Source organism: Herpailurus yagouaroundi, unplaced genomic scaffold (genome assembly GCF_014898765.1).
Source record: "Herpailurus yagouaroundi ecotype Mexico unplaced genomic scaffold, PumYag 188, whole genome shotgun sequence".
Classification (NCBI taxonomy): Eukaryota; Metazoa; Chordata; class Mammalia; order Carnivora; family Felidae; genus Herpailurus; species Herpailurus yagouaroundi.
The window spans coordinates 13,945,714-13,966,075 of record NW_024412419.1 but is presented as its reverse complement, the minus strand read 5'-3'; the positions used below and the strand labels follow the sequence as shown (position 1 = coordinate 13,966,075).

Genomic DNA, 20,362 nt, shown 5'->3' with positions numbered 1-20,362 from the left:
CTTAAATGTAAACTGTAAGGTGTGTTCTCTCAGCCTCCAGAGATCTTTAAAAACTGAGGAAACAGTAATCTGTCTCACTAATTTGAGGGTCTCAGCAGAAATCATTTTCATTACTCCTTGAGGCTCCCTGCTTCCCTGTGATGCTTTAACACATAATTTGTGGAATTCTTTTACCTGAACCAGGTGTTCAGAAATGCCAAGTAACTGGAGCCTAGCAATTATGCAACTCCTTCTGATACCAGATATTAGATATTATTAAGAAATTGTTGGGGCATCTGGGTGGCTCAGTCAGTTAAGCGTCTGACTTCAGCTCAGGTCATGATCTCGTGGGTTCTCAAGCCCCACATCGGGTTCTGTGCTGACAGCTCAGAGCCTGGAGCCTGCTTCGGGTTCTGTCTCCTGCTCTCTCTGTCCCTCCCCCACTCATACTCTGTCTCTCTCTCTCAAAAATAAACATTAGAAAAAAATATTACAGAAGAAATTGTTAATTTGGGGCCACATGGCTGACTGTTGGTAGAGCATGTGACTCTTGATCTCAGGGTTGTAATTTCAAAGCCCATGTTGGGCAGAGTTTACTGTAAAAAGAAAAACAAACTTGGGGCTCAGTCGTTTAAGCTTCCCACTTTGGCTCAGGTTCATGATCTCACAGCTCATGTCAGCTGTGCTGACAGCTCAGAGCCTGGAGCCTGCTTCAGATTCTGTGTCTCCCTCGCTCTCTGCCCCTCCCCCACTCATGCTCTGTCTCTTTCAAAAATAAACATTAAAAAAAAAACTTAAGAAAAAGAAATTGTTAATCTTTAGTTTAATTAATGGCATTGCATTTGTGTTTAGAAGGAGTATTTTTTTAAAGATACTTACTGGAATACTTCTAGATTAAATGATATGCCTGACATTTGCTTGCAAAATACACTGGAGAGGAAATGAGTTGAGCAAGAGAGGAAATGAGCGTCTAATGAGATGATAATATTCACATATGGTAGGTACATGTAGTTCCATGATGCTATGCTCGGAACTTTTGTACATGTTTGAAATTTTTCTAATAAAATGTAGGTAGGGAAGGAGGCAGGGAGGGAGCAATGCATTGTGGTTGTGGTCCTGTCTGGATCTAGTCTCTCTATGCCTCGAGCTGCACGGCCTCCGGTGAGTCACTGTCACTCCTCTTTCTCATCTGTTAAGTGGGGAGGGGGGCCAGATGACCTCCCAGGTGCCTCTGAGCTGTCACACTCCTGGCTTAGCCCTCCTGTGTGCATTCTTTCTCAGCTTACCCCTCCATTCCCCTGTGTTCCTAAATGCTTTGGCATTCTTCCCGAGAAGGGCAAACTGTCAGATGCCAAAACGACCAAAGGTTAAGCCACTGGGTGACTTCCAAGCAAATCAAGTTCATGGATCTACTGATGTTCAGGAGAACTTTTACCCACATCACCCTCCAGCAATTTCAGGGGCCTTTACTCCTCGTCACCAGATGAAGTGAAAGAAATGGCTCTGCAAATGTCTTTAATAACCTAAATTACAAAAAAATTTATGTTTATTTATTTCTGAGACAGAGAGAGACAGAGCATGAATGGAGGAGGGGCAGAGAGAGAGGGAGACACAGAATCAGAAGCAGGCTCCAGGCTCCAAGCTGTCAGCACAGAGCCCAACGCAGGGCTCGAACTCACAAACCGTGAGATCATGACCTGAGCTGAAGTCAGTCGCTCAACCGACTGAGCCACCCAGGTGCCCCTGTAACCTAAATTTTAGAGCAAGCCAATTCCCTGTGTCCTCAACAAGAAGATCTCATTGGTTAGGACTCCACTGACAGAGAATAAGACCAATTCATTGGCAGGTTAAAATCTGATTTTGCTATGTAAATTTCTAATGTAAACAAAGTTAGAGGGGAACTAGCTAGTTTGCAGAAACAAAGTAGATTACATAAATGTCAGCGACAGAAAGGATTCTGGTGATTATTACACTTAAATCCAACCGAAGAAAAGAAGCTCAGAGAAGGGCTGGCTGCTGGGCCTCCTGATCACACAGCTCGTTAGCCCTGGTGCTGATACCCAATCCCCAAGCTTCCTGATGCCCACTTCTTCCTTAAAGCAGACATGCAGAGACAACCAGTCACAAATTTGCCTAAGAACGTGAGAAATACCTTTTTGCTGACATAAGGCAAACCCCCAATATCGCATTGAATCATATGGAAGCTGCTGTTATTCTAGACTTTTAAAAACTGATAGAATAATGACAATGTCATATGGTGCAAATCATCCTTTTCTGAATGCTAGAAAATGTTTTTCCAATATTAACCAGGGCACATAAACCCCAAGACAATGCACAGCATTGTGCCCTGCTCTAGATGGGGATAATATCAATTCCCCCCCAAATTCTAAGTTAAATATAAAACCAACACAAGGGGATGAGCTCAGGCATATACAAAAGCAACTGTGACTAACATAGGCATGGTTAAACTTCCACAGGAAAAAAAGGGGTGGGGAGACCATCACATCTAAAGGTGGAAGATCCTTTAACTAAAGAAGGGTGGTGGTTGCCAGAGAGGGGAAAGAGAGGCCCCAAAGGCAGAGATTAGCACCGTCTGCAGCTGGGATCCATCCAGTGGCAGTGAAGGTTCTATCTTTAAAACTGAACCAAACTCACCAGGATCTCAGACTACAGTTCCCAAACAGCTCAGGTATGACTTCCTCCAGGAAGCCCTCTCTCTCTCACACACATACACACATGTACAAATACATGTCAGCTGTAGCCCAAAGTCTCCCTGAGGGCAAGGACCATATCTCTGTCTTTTATTCCCAGTTCCCGCCCTGAGCACCTGTCCCAGGAAGCACTCAGGGAATGCCAAGTGTTAGCCTGGGCAAGCTGAGACAGTAAAACAAATCTGAGGACATGGAAGAGGAGGTCACAGGGTAGGGACAAGGATTTTGAAAGAACTAAAAGACCAAATTCTCTCAAAGTGGCCTGGTCCCACTCAAAGGGACCCCAATGCCCAGAACTGATCACACCACAACAGGCGGTGCCAGAGGTAGGTCGATCGGGTTGACTGGCTTCCTCCTCCGCCCCTCAGTCCCCACTCACAGGCCAGCAAACCTGTGCAGTGGGCGTTTAGCAGCTGGCTCAACCCTTAGGCAAGAAGGAACCCGCCATCTCACCACGTGGGATGAACAACAGGTGACCTGCACGGACTGTGGGAAAGCTAAGAGAGGCATACACCCAAAAAGGCACTGCAGCTTTGTGTCACTAGAGGCCCAGTGACCCGGCAGGGATTTTGACTGAAGAGCGTGGCGGGGACTGAGGTGAGAAGGTTCCGGGGCAGAGGCTTCCAGCCAGTGAGCCCAGAGGGAGGCCTGCTACCACCACTGGCAGGCACACACTGCAGAGTGCCCTGGCAAGCCACCATCAGGGAATTAATTCAAGTTATAGGCAGAAACAACTCCTGTTCTGCTCCAACCAGAAAAGCTCAGGTAGAAGGTACAGGATTCTAGCTCTCCTTCAGTACCCACCCGCTGAGAGACATTCCTGAACTCTTGTGCCTGCCACTCACTCGTGCCCAGGAAGCACCCTCACAGTCTGCCTCTGCTTCAAGGGAATTCTAGAAAACTCTTCTCTGTAAACAAATGTGCCTGCTTTGTGGGTCAGGAGAGGACAGGTACATAGCCAGCATTTTCCCCTTTCGACTCACATCCTGGAAAGATCAGAGTCCGACAGTTGGTTGCTCTTTGTCTGTTCAGATGAACTCTGCCCTGATGTGTCCTTAAATCTACTCCCCAACACAGTGGAGCCGGAGGCAGTGTGATGTAGTGTTCAAAGCACAGCCTCTGGAACCTGGATCCTGGGGTCCTCGGCACGACTCCATCATTCACTGTGTGCACTGGCACTTTTCTTGCAAGCCTCAGTTTCCTCATCTTAAAAATGCAGACAGGAACAAACCCTTGCCGATAGTGATGTTGTAAGCAATCAGTGAGATGATACAGGCGGGGCACTTACATAGCAGCCAATTATCATTATTGCTGTTGCTATTATTACCATTACCATTACCAGTGCCATTGCTGTTACTATTATTACTATTACTATTGTTGCTGGTATTACTATTATTACTAGTACTATGATTACTAGTACTATTGTTGTTACTGTTAATTACTATTACTATTACTATACTACCAGTCTTCAGCTACTTCACTACTAGACTGGTAGTATTGTAATAATTATAGTAATTAATATTACTATTACTATTTATTACTATTACTATTACTATTACTATTACTATTACTATACAAGCAGTCTTCAGCTACTTCACTACTAATTGGAAAATCTTTAATAAAACTGGATCCCAAATTCTATTGCTATGCTTCAAAACTATATTTACACCAACATCAAAAAGGCGTTTGGGGGAAAAGAAAGATTTTTCAAATGGGCAGGGGATGACACACATGAATGAATAAACCTCCAGATTTAAAAGTGACTGTAAACTCTGTTCAGTTATATCCGTCTCAGAAGTCACGGAAACGTTAAGAGGAGAGATGAGTCAGAGTTATCTTCATCAGATAACCCACAGGCAATGTCCTTCTTTCAATGAAATGCATCTACAGACATAGGAAGTAGGGTAATAAATCCAGGCGGCTTTTCCATTCAAAAAGATCTCGGGGAAAGGACTCAGTCTGACAGCATGAGTTAGAGTCACATACATCTCCAAAATTAAGATTTTTCACTACATTGTCTCCACATGGGATGGAATTGTTCTGGAAATGAATATGTATGTCTTCTTTCATCATGAGGGGCTTTTACATAAGATGCAGACATTACTGTCTCGAAGGCTATTTTTAAGTAGTGGCTTATTTTATAGCTCCTGGCATAGCTTTTCCCAGTGATTACAGTTTCACTCCTCTGGCCATAGTGAATCATATCTGTGTGTTTGGACACCATTTCTCCTTCCTTCCACTCATGGAGTCTATCTCTGCCTGTGAATGTGGAGATTTACTCTGCTCTGCATACTTTTCAGGTGATGAGGTTTTATCTGAACAGGAGAAATTATAAAACACAAAATACACACTAGAAACATATCTGTAAGGGCACATGCTTCATTCACATATGGCAACTTGAGTATGTCCCAAACCTGTACACGTGTGATCAATATACCCTGGACGGCATGGTTTCATCACGGAAATGATCCTTCTGCCTGCTGCCCACCACCACCACCAGTCTACTGAACAGAAGAACTAGCCCATGGTAGATGTGTATCCAAAATTCAGAAACTAACAGAAAGGGCTCTTGATGCTCCAAAAAGAGCAGTTCCCTTCCAGACCAAGTTTGAACATCCTGAAATATACTTACTTGATGTAAAAACGTACAACCAAGACATTCTCCACACTGAATTAGGCAAGTTTATTAGGCTCCTAATTTCCATGTCTAGAACGTGAACATGGATTTACATGCATTGTCTCATTTTGTGGATCTTACATGCATGGAGTCTTCAGTCAGCCGGGCCTTTGATTCTACTTGTCAGTAATTTACAGTTAGCTCAATGTGAGTAGATGACAAACACAGAATGATACATAAGCCGTAGCAATAAATCCCACCCAGTCCCATTTACCCTTTTTTTTTCCAAAATCATATCACAACTCTCTCTTGTAAAAAATAAATTTCAGAACAAGGCATTTAATTCACTTTACTGAGAAAAATAAAGAAGATTCTATCATTTTGGAGCAATGAATGTCCAACTATGGCTGAAAGGTACACCCTGAGAATTAAATTATTTTAACGAACCCATTGAGGTTTATAAAGCTGTGTTAACCTAACGTCAGGAAGGGACACAAGATACAGGCACAAATGTCCCTGCTCATTTTGCTGTGCAATTCTCCAAGGATGCTGTGTTATAAACATCCTCATTGTCTTCAATGCTTGAAGCATCTGTAGAATCGGGATCGCTCACCACAATTCCCACAGAAGACAGACTGGTAATGAAGGCGTGCATCCGCTGGGCATAAATGTCCCTAATGTTAAAGTAAGGTAGCTCGTGACACTTCTCTGGTGGGTCCTCACTGCACTGGTCCACATCAATGTCCTTCTGCTTCTGGTAGTACTTGGAAAACTTGTTGAAGATAATGGTGATAGGGAGGGCCACCACCAAGATGCCACAGATGATGCACGTGCTGGCGATAAGCTTCCCGGCCAAGGTGACTGGGTGTGTGTCTCCATAGCCCACAGTGGTCATGCTGATGGTGGCCCACCACCAGCAGATGGGGATGCTGGTGAGGCTGGATGTCTGCTCGTCTTTCTCCACAGAGTAGATAAGCACAGAAAAGATGGAAATGCCCACAGAGAGAAAGAGAAGCAGGAGCCCAACTTCATGATAGCTGTGTCTCAGGGTGGCACCTAGAGACCGAAGTCCCACTGAGTGCCGGGCAAGCTTGAGGATTCGGAAAATCCTCATAAGCCTGAGGATCTGGACCACCTTGCCCATGTTTTCAATGTCCTCACTCTCTTCCTCCTTGGTGTCTACAGCCAAGGTGGCATAGAAGGGGATAATGGAGACGAAGTCAATTATGTTCAGAGGGTTTTTCCAGAATTTCTTTTGACAGGGAGCAGCGACCAGCCGGATGGCAAGCTCGCCAGTGAACCAAGCAATGCACGCGATCTCCACACCTTCCAGCACGGGGTCATCCACCTCTCCGTCCTCGTTCTGGAACTCTGACATGCTGTGTACACACATGGCCACAATGGAGGCCAGCACCACGCTCAAGGACGAGATGGCAATGAGCTTGGCAGACAGGCAGTAGGCTGGGTTTTCCATTCGAATCCAGATCTTCTTCCGGAGCTGACCAAATCGCAGCTTGTCAAACTTCTCCAGCTCCTTCTCAAACAGGGACGACTCTTCAAAGGAGGTGTCGGTACTCACGTCATTGCTCTTCTGGTCCCAGTCCTTCTCGTGGTTATCCTCCTTGCGTTCCTGGTAGCGATTACTGCAGCAGGAATCGATGAAGAGCTCGTTGATGCCCCAGTACTCGATCTCCTGGCAGAATGAGAATACACACAGCTCCTCCATGACATGCAGCTTCCCCGTGTAATAAAAATTCAAAACGTATCTGAACAAGGAGGGGTTCCGATCAAAGTAGTACTCCTTATCGGCCACACTGTAGTCATCGCACAGCTCCAGGATGGCCTCTTCCGAGTGGCAGGTGAGCAGTTTTCCGAGTCTGGTGTGAGGAAACCGCAGGAGGGTGCTTTGGTCGACGGACTGCTTAAAGCCCCCCACGTTCAAGTTGACAAGTTCCTCGTCTTGTCCAGGGCGATGGAAAAACTCACCAAACACCATGGTGGATACAGGAGGCAGGGAGCTGGATGGGAAGGGAGATGAGGAAGTTCACGCTGCACCTGGAAGGAGCACAAGACGGCATTAGCGCTGCCCCGTTGTGCCTTGCCAAGCTTATTTTTAATCTGCCCTTTCCAGGATGATGGGCTACGTGAAGAGCAAAGCAGGAAATGGAATAAGAAGGAAAAAGCATTATGCATTTTAACCGGAAGAAAATGAACACAAAACAGATTGTTCTCCAAAAACTGGGGTTGATGGATCCATTTTTTAGGAAAAAGAAGACTGCCATCTAAGTTTGATGAACCTTCATTCTTAGTTCTTTATTTTTTTTAAGCATACAAAATTTACCTCCAGGCCCCCAAAAAGCAACGCCTTGTGGATCACTTACACAATACAAGCATCCCCAGTCTCAACCATGAGGCTCCCGCATTTGGCAATGCTCAGTTCAAACGTGACAGGCTGGTTGCTGCCTGACTTGTAGCTCACCTCTCCCTGTGCCCAGGTCTCAGTCATGCACCCTCACAAACAGTTCTCTTCTCTGCTCTGACCCTCGCCCCCAACCCACACGTGATTGGGGGCTCAGCTCAGCTCTTATAAAAGATGTAGCTTTCCCCTTCTGCTCCCATGTTTCACTCCTTTAAGAGAAAGCCCCATTCCTACGTTTGGATGTGGACAATCAAGAGCATATAATTATCTCCCTGTCCTTAAGTACCCTACATCTTAAAGATATAGTTACACTTCATGGGATAGTGTTTCAGGTACATCCACAGAGAAGACAGTGACTTGGGGAAACCTCTATAAGTTAATTGCACTATCAGTTTCCTCATACAAACACTCTCCTCTCTCTCCTGCTCCCTCCCCTCGCAGACAGTTCCCCACACATTCCCAATTGCCCCATAGATACCCAGTCTATACTGGCCCAGCACATACTGCCTGTTTCTAGTTCTGACACTAATTAGGATGTACCAGATCCATTTCTCAGGGAGAAAGTAATAGATTTTGACTATCACCCAATACAATGATACTTCCTCAGAGCAAATGGTGCAGAAAAAAGAAAGGTAGGAGACTATCATATACTAAATTCCTACAGGGTGCTATTAGATGCTTCGATAGACACGATGCCATTTAATCCTGCCAACACTTTACAGAATGTGTACAGAAAAATGGATGCTCAGAGAGGTTGAGTCAAAGATCACAGTATAGGTAAATGGTAGAGCCAGAATTTAAACCCAGGTTGGATTAATGCAAATCCATGCTACTCCCACTATATACACCCTCTCCTCCATCCACTTTCTTCCTTATTATAATCCAATAATGCAATGTGGGAAATGCTATAACAGAAATGAGTCAAGCATCTTTGGGCTTATTGAGAAAAGAGCAATGACCCTTGTCATTGGTTACATTTGGCTCAAACATTAACAGTTCAAGCAGAGTTGACCAAACAAGGGGAATGGGCATTCCCAACAGTTGGCACCAAGGGTTGGGCATAAGCAAGATTGGGAAGAATCTTGTATATCAGTCTACAGAGTCTGGACTTTACCTGTAAGCAAGACCACTAAACAATCTTTTTTTATTATTTATTTTTTATTTTTTTAATGTTTATCTATTTTGAGGCAGAGAAAGACAGAGAGAGACAGAGAAAGACAGAGAATATCCCAAGCAGGCTCCGCACTGTAAGCACAGAGCGCAGTGCAGGGCTCGAACCCACAAACCATGATTTCATGACCTGAGCTGAAATCAAGAGTCAGACACTTAACCGACTGAGCCATCCAGGTGCCCCTAAACAATCTTAATCAATGACTGGACACAGCTGTCTTTGCCAACGGTGACTTAGAAAGACCCCACTGACAGTGGAGCAGGGGTCTGCTTGGGGTGAAAGTTCAGGGCCAAAGAGACAGGGCTACAACAGAACAGGTGAGAGGAAGGGAGAAGACCCCAACTCACATAGTGGTGGTGTCTGTAAAGAGGAAGTGACAAAAATCAAGGAAAGTTTATAATGTCAAATCAGCAGTACTTGGTGATTAATTTGAAAGAAAAAAAAAAAGGACAGGAAAGTAGAAAAGCAAAACAAGAATGTGTTTTCTACTCTGCAGTAAGTGGATGATACGGGGACACTACTAGAGGAGGCAAAAAGATCAGGAAGGAATTTCTTGCCCCTTGTGTTTACGAAAAGCCAAGGCTGTGGGTGAGACAAGAGACTCCTCCTTTGAAAAGGATGCACCAGAGAACACAGCCTTAAAGTCCAGCCTTCTGCCATCCAGCCCAGGAGGAAGCCTACAGTCATAAAGTATGCATGGGCATTCGCTCTCGAGACACTAACCGAATGTGCTCCCATGAGTGTGTTCCCATGAAACCAGAGACCACAGCATAGCTTGACATGCCATTTAATAGATTTGCTGACCTCTTCAAAATACTTGGGTTTTTTTCTGCCTCTGCTTTCTATTTTTAGTTAGATATCTTCTTTGAAGGGCCTAAATCAGAGCTCCTGGCTTGGTCCAAATATTTATGGAACTTCAGATCTCTAACAGCAGGCTTGAGCTCATGGCAAGTATAGTAGTAAAATGTTCCAAGGACCTAGTTTTAGCTAAGCTGGCACTAAGACTTTAATGGACATTTTCTTCGGGTGGCTTATTTTTCATCTCTTTGGCTCTTCTGGAAAGCCCCAGCAATAGAATGCCAGGGCCTGCCTTCATGACACACGTGCATAAGCCGGTCTCAGGGGGTGTGTCATCCACTTCCCGATCATTCTGCGGGCACTTTTCTACAGGACCCTGTTATCGCCCTTGATGCCAGACTTCCCATTCTGTCCTCCTCGCTTGGCATTCGCTCTGTGCTGGTGAAAGAGAGCCCTTCGTGAGGCCCACTCATGCCTCAAAGTCTGATCATTAAACCAACACACGTTGTAAAAGAAGGGGCTCCTGTTGGGGGCTTTCGGGAGAGAGGAAAAGGGGAGCATCTCCAGATCAGGTCCAATGCTTGAGCTCAGAGGGCAAACTAAGATGTCCCAGGACACAGAGGCCAGAGGACAGGGTTGGTTTCCTTGGCTGTGTCCATCCCACAGCAGCCAGCAGGGGGCAGGGAAGAAAGAGTTCTCACCTTACCTTCGGTAGCTAGGCTCCCTGGCATGCAGACAGCCCCTTGCCAATCACAAACATCCCTTCTGTCATGTGTCCCTCACTACTACTCTGGGATTTTGCCAATGAGGAGGCAGGATCAGAAGAGATAAGTGGGCATAATGCAGCTATTAAGGGTTAGAACAGAGGCGCAAGCTGGGGTTCCTTACACCAATTCCAGGGCTTTCTACAACACTCTGCCTCACACATCTAAAGCAACATAAAGAAAGGCAGATACTGAACATCATTATTTCCAAGTTTCCTATTTCAGACCAGCATCTATTTAACAGCCATTCATTTACTCCTACCCAGAACACATTCACCAGATCAAAGGTATATTTACACATATCTATGTACATTTATGATTAATATAAATTACACATTTATAATTTATTTATATATGTAAATGTATACATTTATTTATAGATGTAAGCATATACACATTTATGTGTATTTATAAATACATAAACTTAAAATACATTAAAGCATTTCCTTTATGCATGTTCATGTGATCTATAATCCAAAAATTGGCCTGCATCCTCTATTAATGAGTCTGTGGGGAAGTGGGTGATGAGAGGTGGGCGATGCAAAATGAAGGGGAACCCTTTTGGAGGAGAATTTGACAAGATGTAGCAAAACTGTACAGGCATTTACCCTTTGCCCCAGCAATCTCTCTTCTAGAAATCTCTCCAAAGAGAAACAGACAAAAATTAAAAACACTTGCATAACTGGAAACAATCCAAACAGCCATCAATAGAAGATTGGCCAAATAAACTACGGTCTCTCTCCCTCTCCTCTGTCTCCCTCTCCTCTCTCTCTCTCTCTCTCTCTCTCTCTATATATATATATATATATATATATATGCGCAATGGAGTGATTTCTAGGATATATTATTTAAGTAAAGGGAAAATATGTGTGTGTACATACATCATATACATGCATATACACACACATACGAACACACACACACACTTGTACACACATGCGTATGTAAAGAAAAAGAAATGGCAAAAGGATAAACCAAAAATGAAAAAAGTGCCTCCCTATATGGGGAGAGAGGGAACAGGATATAGGGCACAGTGTTGGAAGCTGGAATTGGAACTGTGTAAATATTTTACATAATTATGAAACAAAATTAAATTTAAAAAAGACAATCCTTAAAAATGTAACCTTACTGTATATCAAGTTGGTCAGTAACTTCAGAGAGATAAATTATTCCAAGGTTTTTTTTTCATTTGTTTATTTACTTTCGAGAGAGTGCAAGCAGGGGAGAGGCAGAAAGAGGGGGGCAGAGGATCCAAAGCAGGCTCTGCGCTGAGAGGCAGACAGCAGAGAGCCTAATGTGGGGCTCAAAATCATGAACTGCGAGATCACGACCTGAGCCAGGTCAGACCTTCAACCAACTGAGCCACCCAGGTGCCCCTCAAGGTTTTCTAAATTTAATTTAATTTCAATAATCTGACTGTACATCCACAGTGGTATACACCATAGGACAAAATAGTATAGAAATCTTAAAATATTTTTAGTATTCATGTTGGTATAATTATTCTGAAACTTTTATGCATACACATAGGTTAAAGCAAGTAAATGATTATGTTAATATCATTATCCCCCAAGATTTTGAGGGCAAAATAAAAGAAATATAAATATAAAATCAAATAAATAAAATAAAAACCCAATGATCCTAAATCTGAACTAGAAATATCATTATGGACTGATAATTTAATTTTTCTTAAAAGAAAATCTTATTTCCACTGAAAAAACCTACAACAGAATGACTATCTCTAGTGGATGCTCTGAAGCATCACTTATATTTCCCCTTTAGAATTGAAACACTCATTCTCACACTTGCTGGAAGTGTTAATAGCTAAAGGGCTCTCAGTTAAGTCCCTCTTTGGGAATCACCCTCAGCCAAAGAGAGCTGCCTTGCCCAAGGTCACACTCTTTCACCAGGCAAGTTCACATCCAGTGGCTTATGTATGGGGAAGCTACAACGACCCAGCACCTTTTTCTCAAGGTGGGCACCCGAGTTCCAGAGTTCCCGTAGGATCAGCTAAGATTTCTGTCACAACTTCATCCCAGTTCAACGCCTCTCCTTACCCAACCCTACTTCCTTCAATTCCCACTAGTATTTGTCCCAAGGGAACCTCCCAACAAACTTTCTGCACATAAATTTCTGTCTTAGTCTATTTCCCTGGGAACCCAACTGAAGACACCAAGTCAAGAGCAATGAACATCTCGAGTTTGTGCAGATTGAGGCATCAAAATACAATTTCTCACTAAAATAACAAGGGCTTCTTGGAGAAATAGACAATCCCAGGTCTGGGGTAAGAAATACACAAAATAAGCCTGGACTATCTTGTTACATGAGAAAGCGAGGAACAGAAGGACAAGGGAAGGGAAGGACAAGGGAATATTCAAAGGGACTCAGGACCAACTGGAGACTCACACTGGCCAAAGATTTGTGCATCAAAAAGAAAAAATCTCCAATAGACTGAAACACATCAAGTATGTTAAAATCCCCGAGTTCATAATAATATTTTTTAAGAAAGAAAGAAAGAAAGAATACATTGGTCACCTTTGAAGGGTACTAAAGTACCAACTCGTTACTCTGGAATGTGAGACAAAAAAGGAAATCAAACATTTATCTTGTTTTCCTGCATGAATTATACCTTAGGAGAACCATATAGTAGTTAAAGAGGGAAATTTTTCTTTATAAAAATATCCCAACAACTCAAAAACAATTGTAACAGAAACAATTAAAATAGTACACTAGAAAATATTTATTTAGATTGAAAAACACAGTTTGAAAGTAAAAGCATGAAAACAGTAACCAAAAGAAAGCAGGAGTGGCTATACTGATAACCACACAAAATAAAATTTAAGACAAAAATTGTTATCAAAGACAAAGAGCATTATATAAAAATAAAACAGTCAATTGATCAAGAAAACATAAAAATGACAAATATAGATGTACCCGGCAACAGAGCCCAAAAATACTATCTCTATTTGTAGATGACATGATTATGTATATAGAAAATCTTACAGAATACACACAAAAAATGTATTAGAACTAATAAATAAATTCAGCAATGTTGCAGAATATGAAGTCAATATACAAAAATCCATTGTATTTCTGTACACTAGCAATGAGTAAACAGAAATATGAAATTTAAAAAACAGTTCCATTTACAGTAGCATCACAAAGTTATCATTTAGCAATGAATTTAACACAAGTGGTACAAATTTGTGCCCAAACTACAAAATATTGTTGAAAGAAATTAAACAAAAATAAATGTACAGACATCCCCATATAGCAGTACTCCCCAAATTAATCTATAGATTGAACACAATTCCCATCAAAATATTAGCTGCCTTTTCTTTTCAGAAATTGACAGACAAGCTGATTCTAAAATTCATATGGAAGTGCAAGAAACCCAGAATAGTCAAACAATCTTGAAAAAGAAGAACAAAGTCAGGAAACTCATACTTCATGATTTCAATTGCTACAAAGCTACAGTAATCAAGACAGGGTAGAATCGGCATAGGAAAGAGAGGGAGATCAATGGAGCAGAATTAAGAATCCAGAAATACGTCCATATCTACTGTCAACTGATTTTCAACAAGGATGTCAAGAGAATTCAATGGGGAAAGAACAGACTTTTCAATAAGTGGCACTGGGACAACTGGACAGCCACATGCAAAAGAATAAAATTGGATGCCTACCTCACACCGTATACAAAAGTTAATGAATCAGTGGATCAGAAACCTAAATATAGGTGCCAAAACTATAAAACGCTCATAAGAAAATACAAGCATAAATCTTTGTGAGCTTGGATTAAAGTGACTTCTTAGCTATGACACCAAAAGCGTAATAAAATAAGAGGAAAAATAGATAAAGTGACTTCAAAAGTAAAAATTTTGTGTTTCAAAGGACACTATCAAGTCAAAGGACAAGAATCAAGAAAATGAAAAGACAACCCACATGATGTGAAAAAATATTTGCAAATAAATTATCAATAACGATTTAGTATCCAGAATAAAGAGCTCTTACAACTCAATAATAAAAAGCCATATAACTTACTTTCAAATGGGCAAAGGATTTCTTCGATAGACATTTCTCTGAAGATATACAAATGGCCAAAATGTCCGTGAAAAGACGGAAAATCATTCGTCATTAGTGAAATGCCAATTAAAAACACGAGATAACACTTGCCACTACTAGGATGGCTAAAATCAAAAAGTAATAATAATGTAAGCATTTTAGCATAATGCAACTGTTAGTGAGGATGTGGAGAAACTGGAACCCTCATGCATTACCAGGGGTAATGTAAAATGGTGCAGCCATTTTGGAAAAGAGTTTAGCCCATTTCTGAAAAAGTTAAACAGAGAATTACCATATGATCCAACAATTCCACTCCTAAGTATATTTATAAAGGAACTGAAAATATATGTACAAACAAAACATATACACTAATGCTCATAGCAGCATTATTGATAATAGCCAAAGAGGGAAAACTACCCAAAAGTCCATATCCATTAATTGATGAATGGATAAACAAAATGGTCTATCCATTCAATGGAATATTATTTGGCCATAAAAAGGAATGAATTACTGATACGACAACATATTTCGCTGTAGATAATAATGTTTTGAAAACATTATTCTAATGAAAGAAGCCAGACCAAAACAGGCCACATATTGTACGATTCCATTTATATGAAATATCCAGAGTAAGCAAACCCATAGAGACAGAAAGCAAATTAGTGGTTGCCAGGGGCTGGGAGGAAGAGAGATAGGGTGTGAGTGCTAATAGGTATGTGTTTCTTTGGGGGGTGATAAAAATGTTCTGGAATTAGATGACTGTACAACCTTATGAATATACTAAGAACACCCCAATTATGTATTTTAAAAAGGTAAGTTGTATCGTAAATGAAGTATATCTCAATAAAACTATTCTTTAAAATAGGGTTCCATCTAATGGAGAAGGAATGATAGAATTAAAATCTCCCTATTTCACAAGGTCATCATGAAATGACAGATCTGGGTTGCTAACACCCAGATAAAAAGCTGGTGGGGAACTTTACCACAGCTACATCAGAATGGCAATACCTGAGCTCACTGATCAAGCCCGAAGTAACAGAAAGAAACAAGACACAATGTGCCTCATGATACACATGTGCCTCATGATACACAATTCTGCAGTATTTCAACAACAGCAACAACAACAAATCAGGCCTGAATTTTATTGAGAGTCTAGATCTGCCACTTGCAATCACATGGAGATTTCAGGGGAACATGTGCAGTGAGTGACACAGCGAAATCCAGACTGTGGGAAACTGTACAGACAAGCGGCACAGACCAGATAAGCGACATATCAAACAGATCCAATGTGTGGGCTTTGTATGACTCCCGATTTTAACAGGCCAAATGCTTAAAAAAATATGAAAAACAGGGACGTTGGAGTACCAGCTAGATACATGATCATATAAAAGAATGATTGTTAATTTCTCAATGTGCTGATGGTATTGTAACTATGCTTTTTAAAAGAACCCTTACCTTTTGAAAGTATATATTAAAATTTTATGGATAAAATTATACATTTGAGATTCATTTCAAAATAATCCATGGGGAGTGACAGAGTCGGGAGGGGTGGGGGGTGGGGGGTGGGGGAGGTGTATCTTACTCATACAAGATATGGCCATGGATTGATCATTGTTGCAGTTGTGTGATGGGTACAGAAGTTCAATGTAGTATTCTCCCTATTTTGGTACATGTTAAAATTCTCCATCAAAAATGTTTCAAGAAAAATTTACCACGCACCTTACCACAGTACATGGGCCATGTACTGTGTAGTAAGTGCTTTCACACACACTGTTGGTTACCCTTGAATTCCCAGCAACTCATGCAGTACCCGGGCACTAGGAGGGAATGAGGAAGCGTCATGGAATGAATGAAGAACCTCCTTGAATTCTCTAACAGTCCTTAGTGGTAGATCTTATATCCCACGTTGCAAATAGGGACACCTGAGATGCAGAGTTTGGTCAACATTATCCCGCTTTTGTGTGGCAGACTCTTTCCACTATGCCTCAAACATGAGTATTTAAATTTAAGTGGGAGGCAGGAGGGACTGGCTGACTTTTAAATTCACAGAGTTTTTTATCATCCTCATTAAAGAATGCTATACTCCTTACTGGGGGATTGGGTATAAGCATACCAAGGACACAGGGAGTCTCCAATCAGGCACATCTGGGAGCACAAAAGGCATTTGGCTGCAAAGCTGAAAAATCAACTGCTATTTTTGTCCTCTTTCTCAAGAAGATCATTGGCTTCTGTATCGCTCCCCCTGCCTACTACTAACCCAAATTACTCATGGTGAGAACACTATCTACTGTATTTGGCTACCTTGTGCCTCTCGGTGTTTACAGGATTAAAAAGAAAGAAAAAGATGTCAAAAATCCAAGATATCCACTGAAGCTTAAAAGAAAACCTGCATTGATCTTCTCTCCAAGTGGCACCCTGTAAAAGGCTTTTCAAAGCCATTAACCTCTTACTCACCTCTTCTTAGTCCACTTCCCTCTCTTTTTGCTTTATGCTCTCAAACTCACTTAAAAAATACTCTCGGAACAGAGTCTTTTCAAGGCTGACAAATACACATGCACACAAGTGCATGAGTGGCTTTGATAATGCTCTGGCTTTGCTCGGAAAAATAACAAAAGCATAACAAACACAAGTCGGTATTTTTTGGGGCAGAACCACTTTTTTCAATCAATCCCACAAATGTAAAGAAAAACCTAGATTCCTTCTGCCCTCCCACTTGTCCAAAATCTATGTTAAGTCCTCCTATCAAATTAAAGCAAATAGGGCATTTTTCAGAATTAATACTGCCATCTTTTTGGAACATTCTTTTAAGAGCTGCATTTTATCCCATTAAATGTAAAAGAAAAATCACTAATTTTTAATTTTTTTTTTTTTTTTTTTTTTTTTGAGAGAGAGAGAGAGCAGGGGAAGGGCAGAGAGCGAGGAAAAGACAGAATCCCAAGCAGGCTCCGAACTTTCAGCACAGAGCCCAATGTGGGGCTTGAACTCACGTACCATGAGATCATGACCTGAGCCAAAATCAAGAGTCGGATGCTTCAAAGACTGAGCCACCCAGAAGCCCTAAAAATCACTAATGTTTTTTAAAAGGTTAGGTCCTGCTAACTCATATTTCTGCCCATGGCATGTGAGAATATTCCAAACAAAACCAAGCAGATGTAAACAGAATTAGAAATCTAAAGTCAATCCACACCCATGAATGGAGGTATCCTCCCCAGGCACCTTCGCTGACCTTTGCTGATCTTCTCTTCCAGCAAGCTCCCTGTGTACTGGTGTGGGTAACATGTAAGGAAAAGAACATCGGTAATAGATAATGGGCCAGAGAAGATAAGAGGGCATGGTCAAATGTCAGTGGCATTGCATAGCCCACCCTATGTGGATTTGGGAATGGAAATGCTAGGGTTCCTTGCTTTAGGCCCTCGTGACTCAGTGTTGTTAGAACCAGTAAAATAGTGCAATTCTGAAAAACCAATAGCTACTTCTGAGACATCTAGAAGGTCATGCCCAGAGCCAGTGTATAGAATACATGAAATTTCAAAGAGCTTTCTGGAAGCGAGGCAGCTCCCTCCACCTGGAACAGTCCTCTTAGAACTGTATTCATTCCATCTGGACCTCTAGTTAGTGTGGCTGCTCCTCTCCAGGGATCCTGTAACTCATAGAGCTCATCCTCCAAGCAGAGGAGCCTATCAACAGTCACATTATGTGGAGGAACCCACACACTAGTGGTTGTACTGGTGAAGTTCTGGAGTCCAGGGGAGGGAGTTCTGGAGAATCTGAACACACCTGAGCCAAATTAATAGGTCCCCTCCACCCACTTCCTCATCCCCTCACCTTACAACAGCCCGCAGGGCACTATTATTTTAGCATCCACCACAAGACAGTATAATGTTTTCACAGCTCTCCTCACCACCACAGACCTGACCATGGCTGTCACTAGACCCTAAGCTCTTCCATGGACGGAATCATGTATTGCCACCTCTACAGTCTCAGCCGTTTATGCTAATTTCTGCCCATGGTCTCGTGAAAGATACTCTTTTATCTGGAAGAATTAAAAGGCTATCTATCACTGCTTTCGTCCAAGAGCTAGCAGAATGATCTAGACCAGACAAGGTGAAATGAAATGCTTCCAGCGGCCAAACAAGTAAGTTCAACAAATAAAGTGGGCTGGTTGGGACTGTGGTGAACTCTCCAGGACATTGTTGTCCATTGTCCTTTGTGGAAGCAGAGGGCTGGTGCTCCAGGAGAACCCAGAAATCCTGATTTTTATGAGGGATAGCTCAAGTTTTATAGACTTGATCCAACATGTTCCTAACGTTATGCGGCTCACACAAAATGTGTCTCCATGCCAGCTACTTCTGATAAGCCCCCAATGTGCAGCCTGACCCAGACTTACCAACCCAACTCCACAGTCCATTTTAAGCCAGACGGACTTAAATGGACACAAATGGAATTTTATCTCAATAATACTAGTGCTACTTCCTCATGTCTGAACTATCAATGTCAAAAGGGGAGATGGGCAATGTGGGCTACGGATTCTTCCAGAGCTGCCTTCGTGCATCCCCCAAAAGAATCCAACCTATTTCCTCCCAGGCTGGCTCTCTCCTTTCCTCCTTCAGTCACGTGCCCCAACTGCCAGTGAATTTGAGTCAGAATAGTCTCCCCGGTGTCTGACCTTCATTTCTGTCACTACATTGTAAGGCTCATTCTGCCCTCCCTTTGATAAGTAAGGGGGCCAGAGAAGAAGGTCAGTGGAAGCTCTTACCTTTGTGGTGTTGATGTCACACTCTCTGCCCTCATCCTGTCCAGTGGAATGTCCATGATCATCCAAGAAGCTCCGCCCTTCTTCCCTCGCAGGAATGTGTGGTGTGCGCAGGCATTTAGTGGCCAAAAAGGAGGGAAGAGTCCTGTTCTCTGGTTGTAAGGGCCAAAGCAATCACTGGGAAATCACTCTCACCTGCCGAAGAAACCATAGGTCAAGTTTTGGCTCCAAGGAAGAAACACACCCAACATGTTCTATCTCAAACTCAGCAATCTGGGCGTTTTACTGATTAGACCTATATCTTAGAGGCCCATCTCATCTTAGGAAGTGGGTGGTCTTCTCCCCACCACAGAACCATCATCACTCCCACTGCACACATGGATAGAGAGGCATCATAGTCCCAGAACCAGACTCACAGTTGCTCTCAGGCTCACAGACTCTCAGATCTTGACTGTAGTGGACACTTGGGACTCTCCACAGACCCCGAAGCCAATAAAACCTCCAAAGATAACACGAGGCACTAGAGACAGGGCTGTGGTCATTCACCTCCCACACATAATTTCTTCTGGGAGCATTATTTCCCTAGCTAATTCATCAAGGATATACTTATAAGCCTCTAAATGAATACATTTTAATCCATTTCAGAGACCCAGTTCTGAGTGTGACTGCCCTAATAGAATTAACAGTGCTGCTCTAATTTGAAATCAATTTCAAAGACTGGCCAAATTCGATTTTGCTTTATTTGTCCATTGTTGTATTTCACAGATCAGAAAGGACTACACAAGCTAGATCAGAGTCCTCCAGTTAAAACGTGTGTGCGTGTGTGTGTGTGTGCATGTGCATGTGTATGTGTGTGCATGTGCGTGGGGGGGGGCGGGTAAATTTGTATCAAAACAAAAGGACAAATTTACATTTCTCTCTCTGAATAAATTAAAGAAACCACAAAAATGTCCAGTTCCCAACAAGGTAAGCTGTGCCTCATGTTGATACATTCCCATAGATTTATACTAGGATCTAAGCATCCATCCATTGATTTTCATGTTTTCAGATCAATGATATGTGCTACGCGGGGGGGGGGGGGGGGGGGGGGG

The 20,362-nt window shown here is 42.3% G+C and overlaps 1 protein-coding gene across 4 annotated transcripts in view; it reads right to left on the bottom strand.

Annotated features, from left to right (window-relative positions):
* Positions 1-5,352: 5,352 nt before the first annotated feature.
* Positions 5,353-20,362, bottom strand: part of KCNS3 (potassium voltage-gated channel modifier subfamily S member 3) — a 39,184-nt gene continuing 24,174 nt past the window's right edge. For all 4 annotated transcript variants that reach the window (XM_040496127.1, XM_040496128.1, XM_040496126.1 and 1 more), the window contains exons 2-3: positions 19,275-19,466; positions 5,353-7,362 (exon numbers count right to left, since the gene is read on the bottom strand). In XM_040496127.1, coding sequence (XP_040352061.1) covers positions 5,828-7,303 — 1,476 coding nt within the window. In that variant the 5' untranslated portion in view covers positions 7,304-7,362; positions 19,275-19,466 and the 3' untranslated portion in view covers positions 5,353-5,827. The remainder of the gene's footprint in view (positions 7,363-19,274; positions 19,467-20,362) is intronic.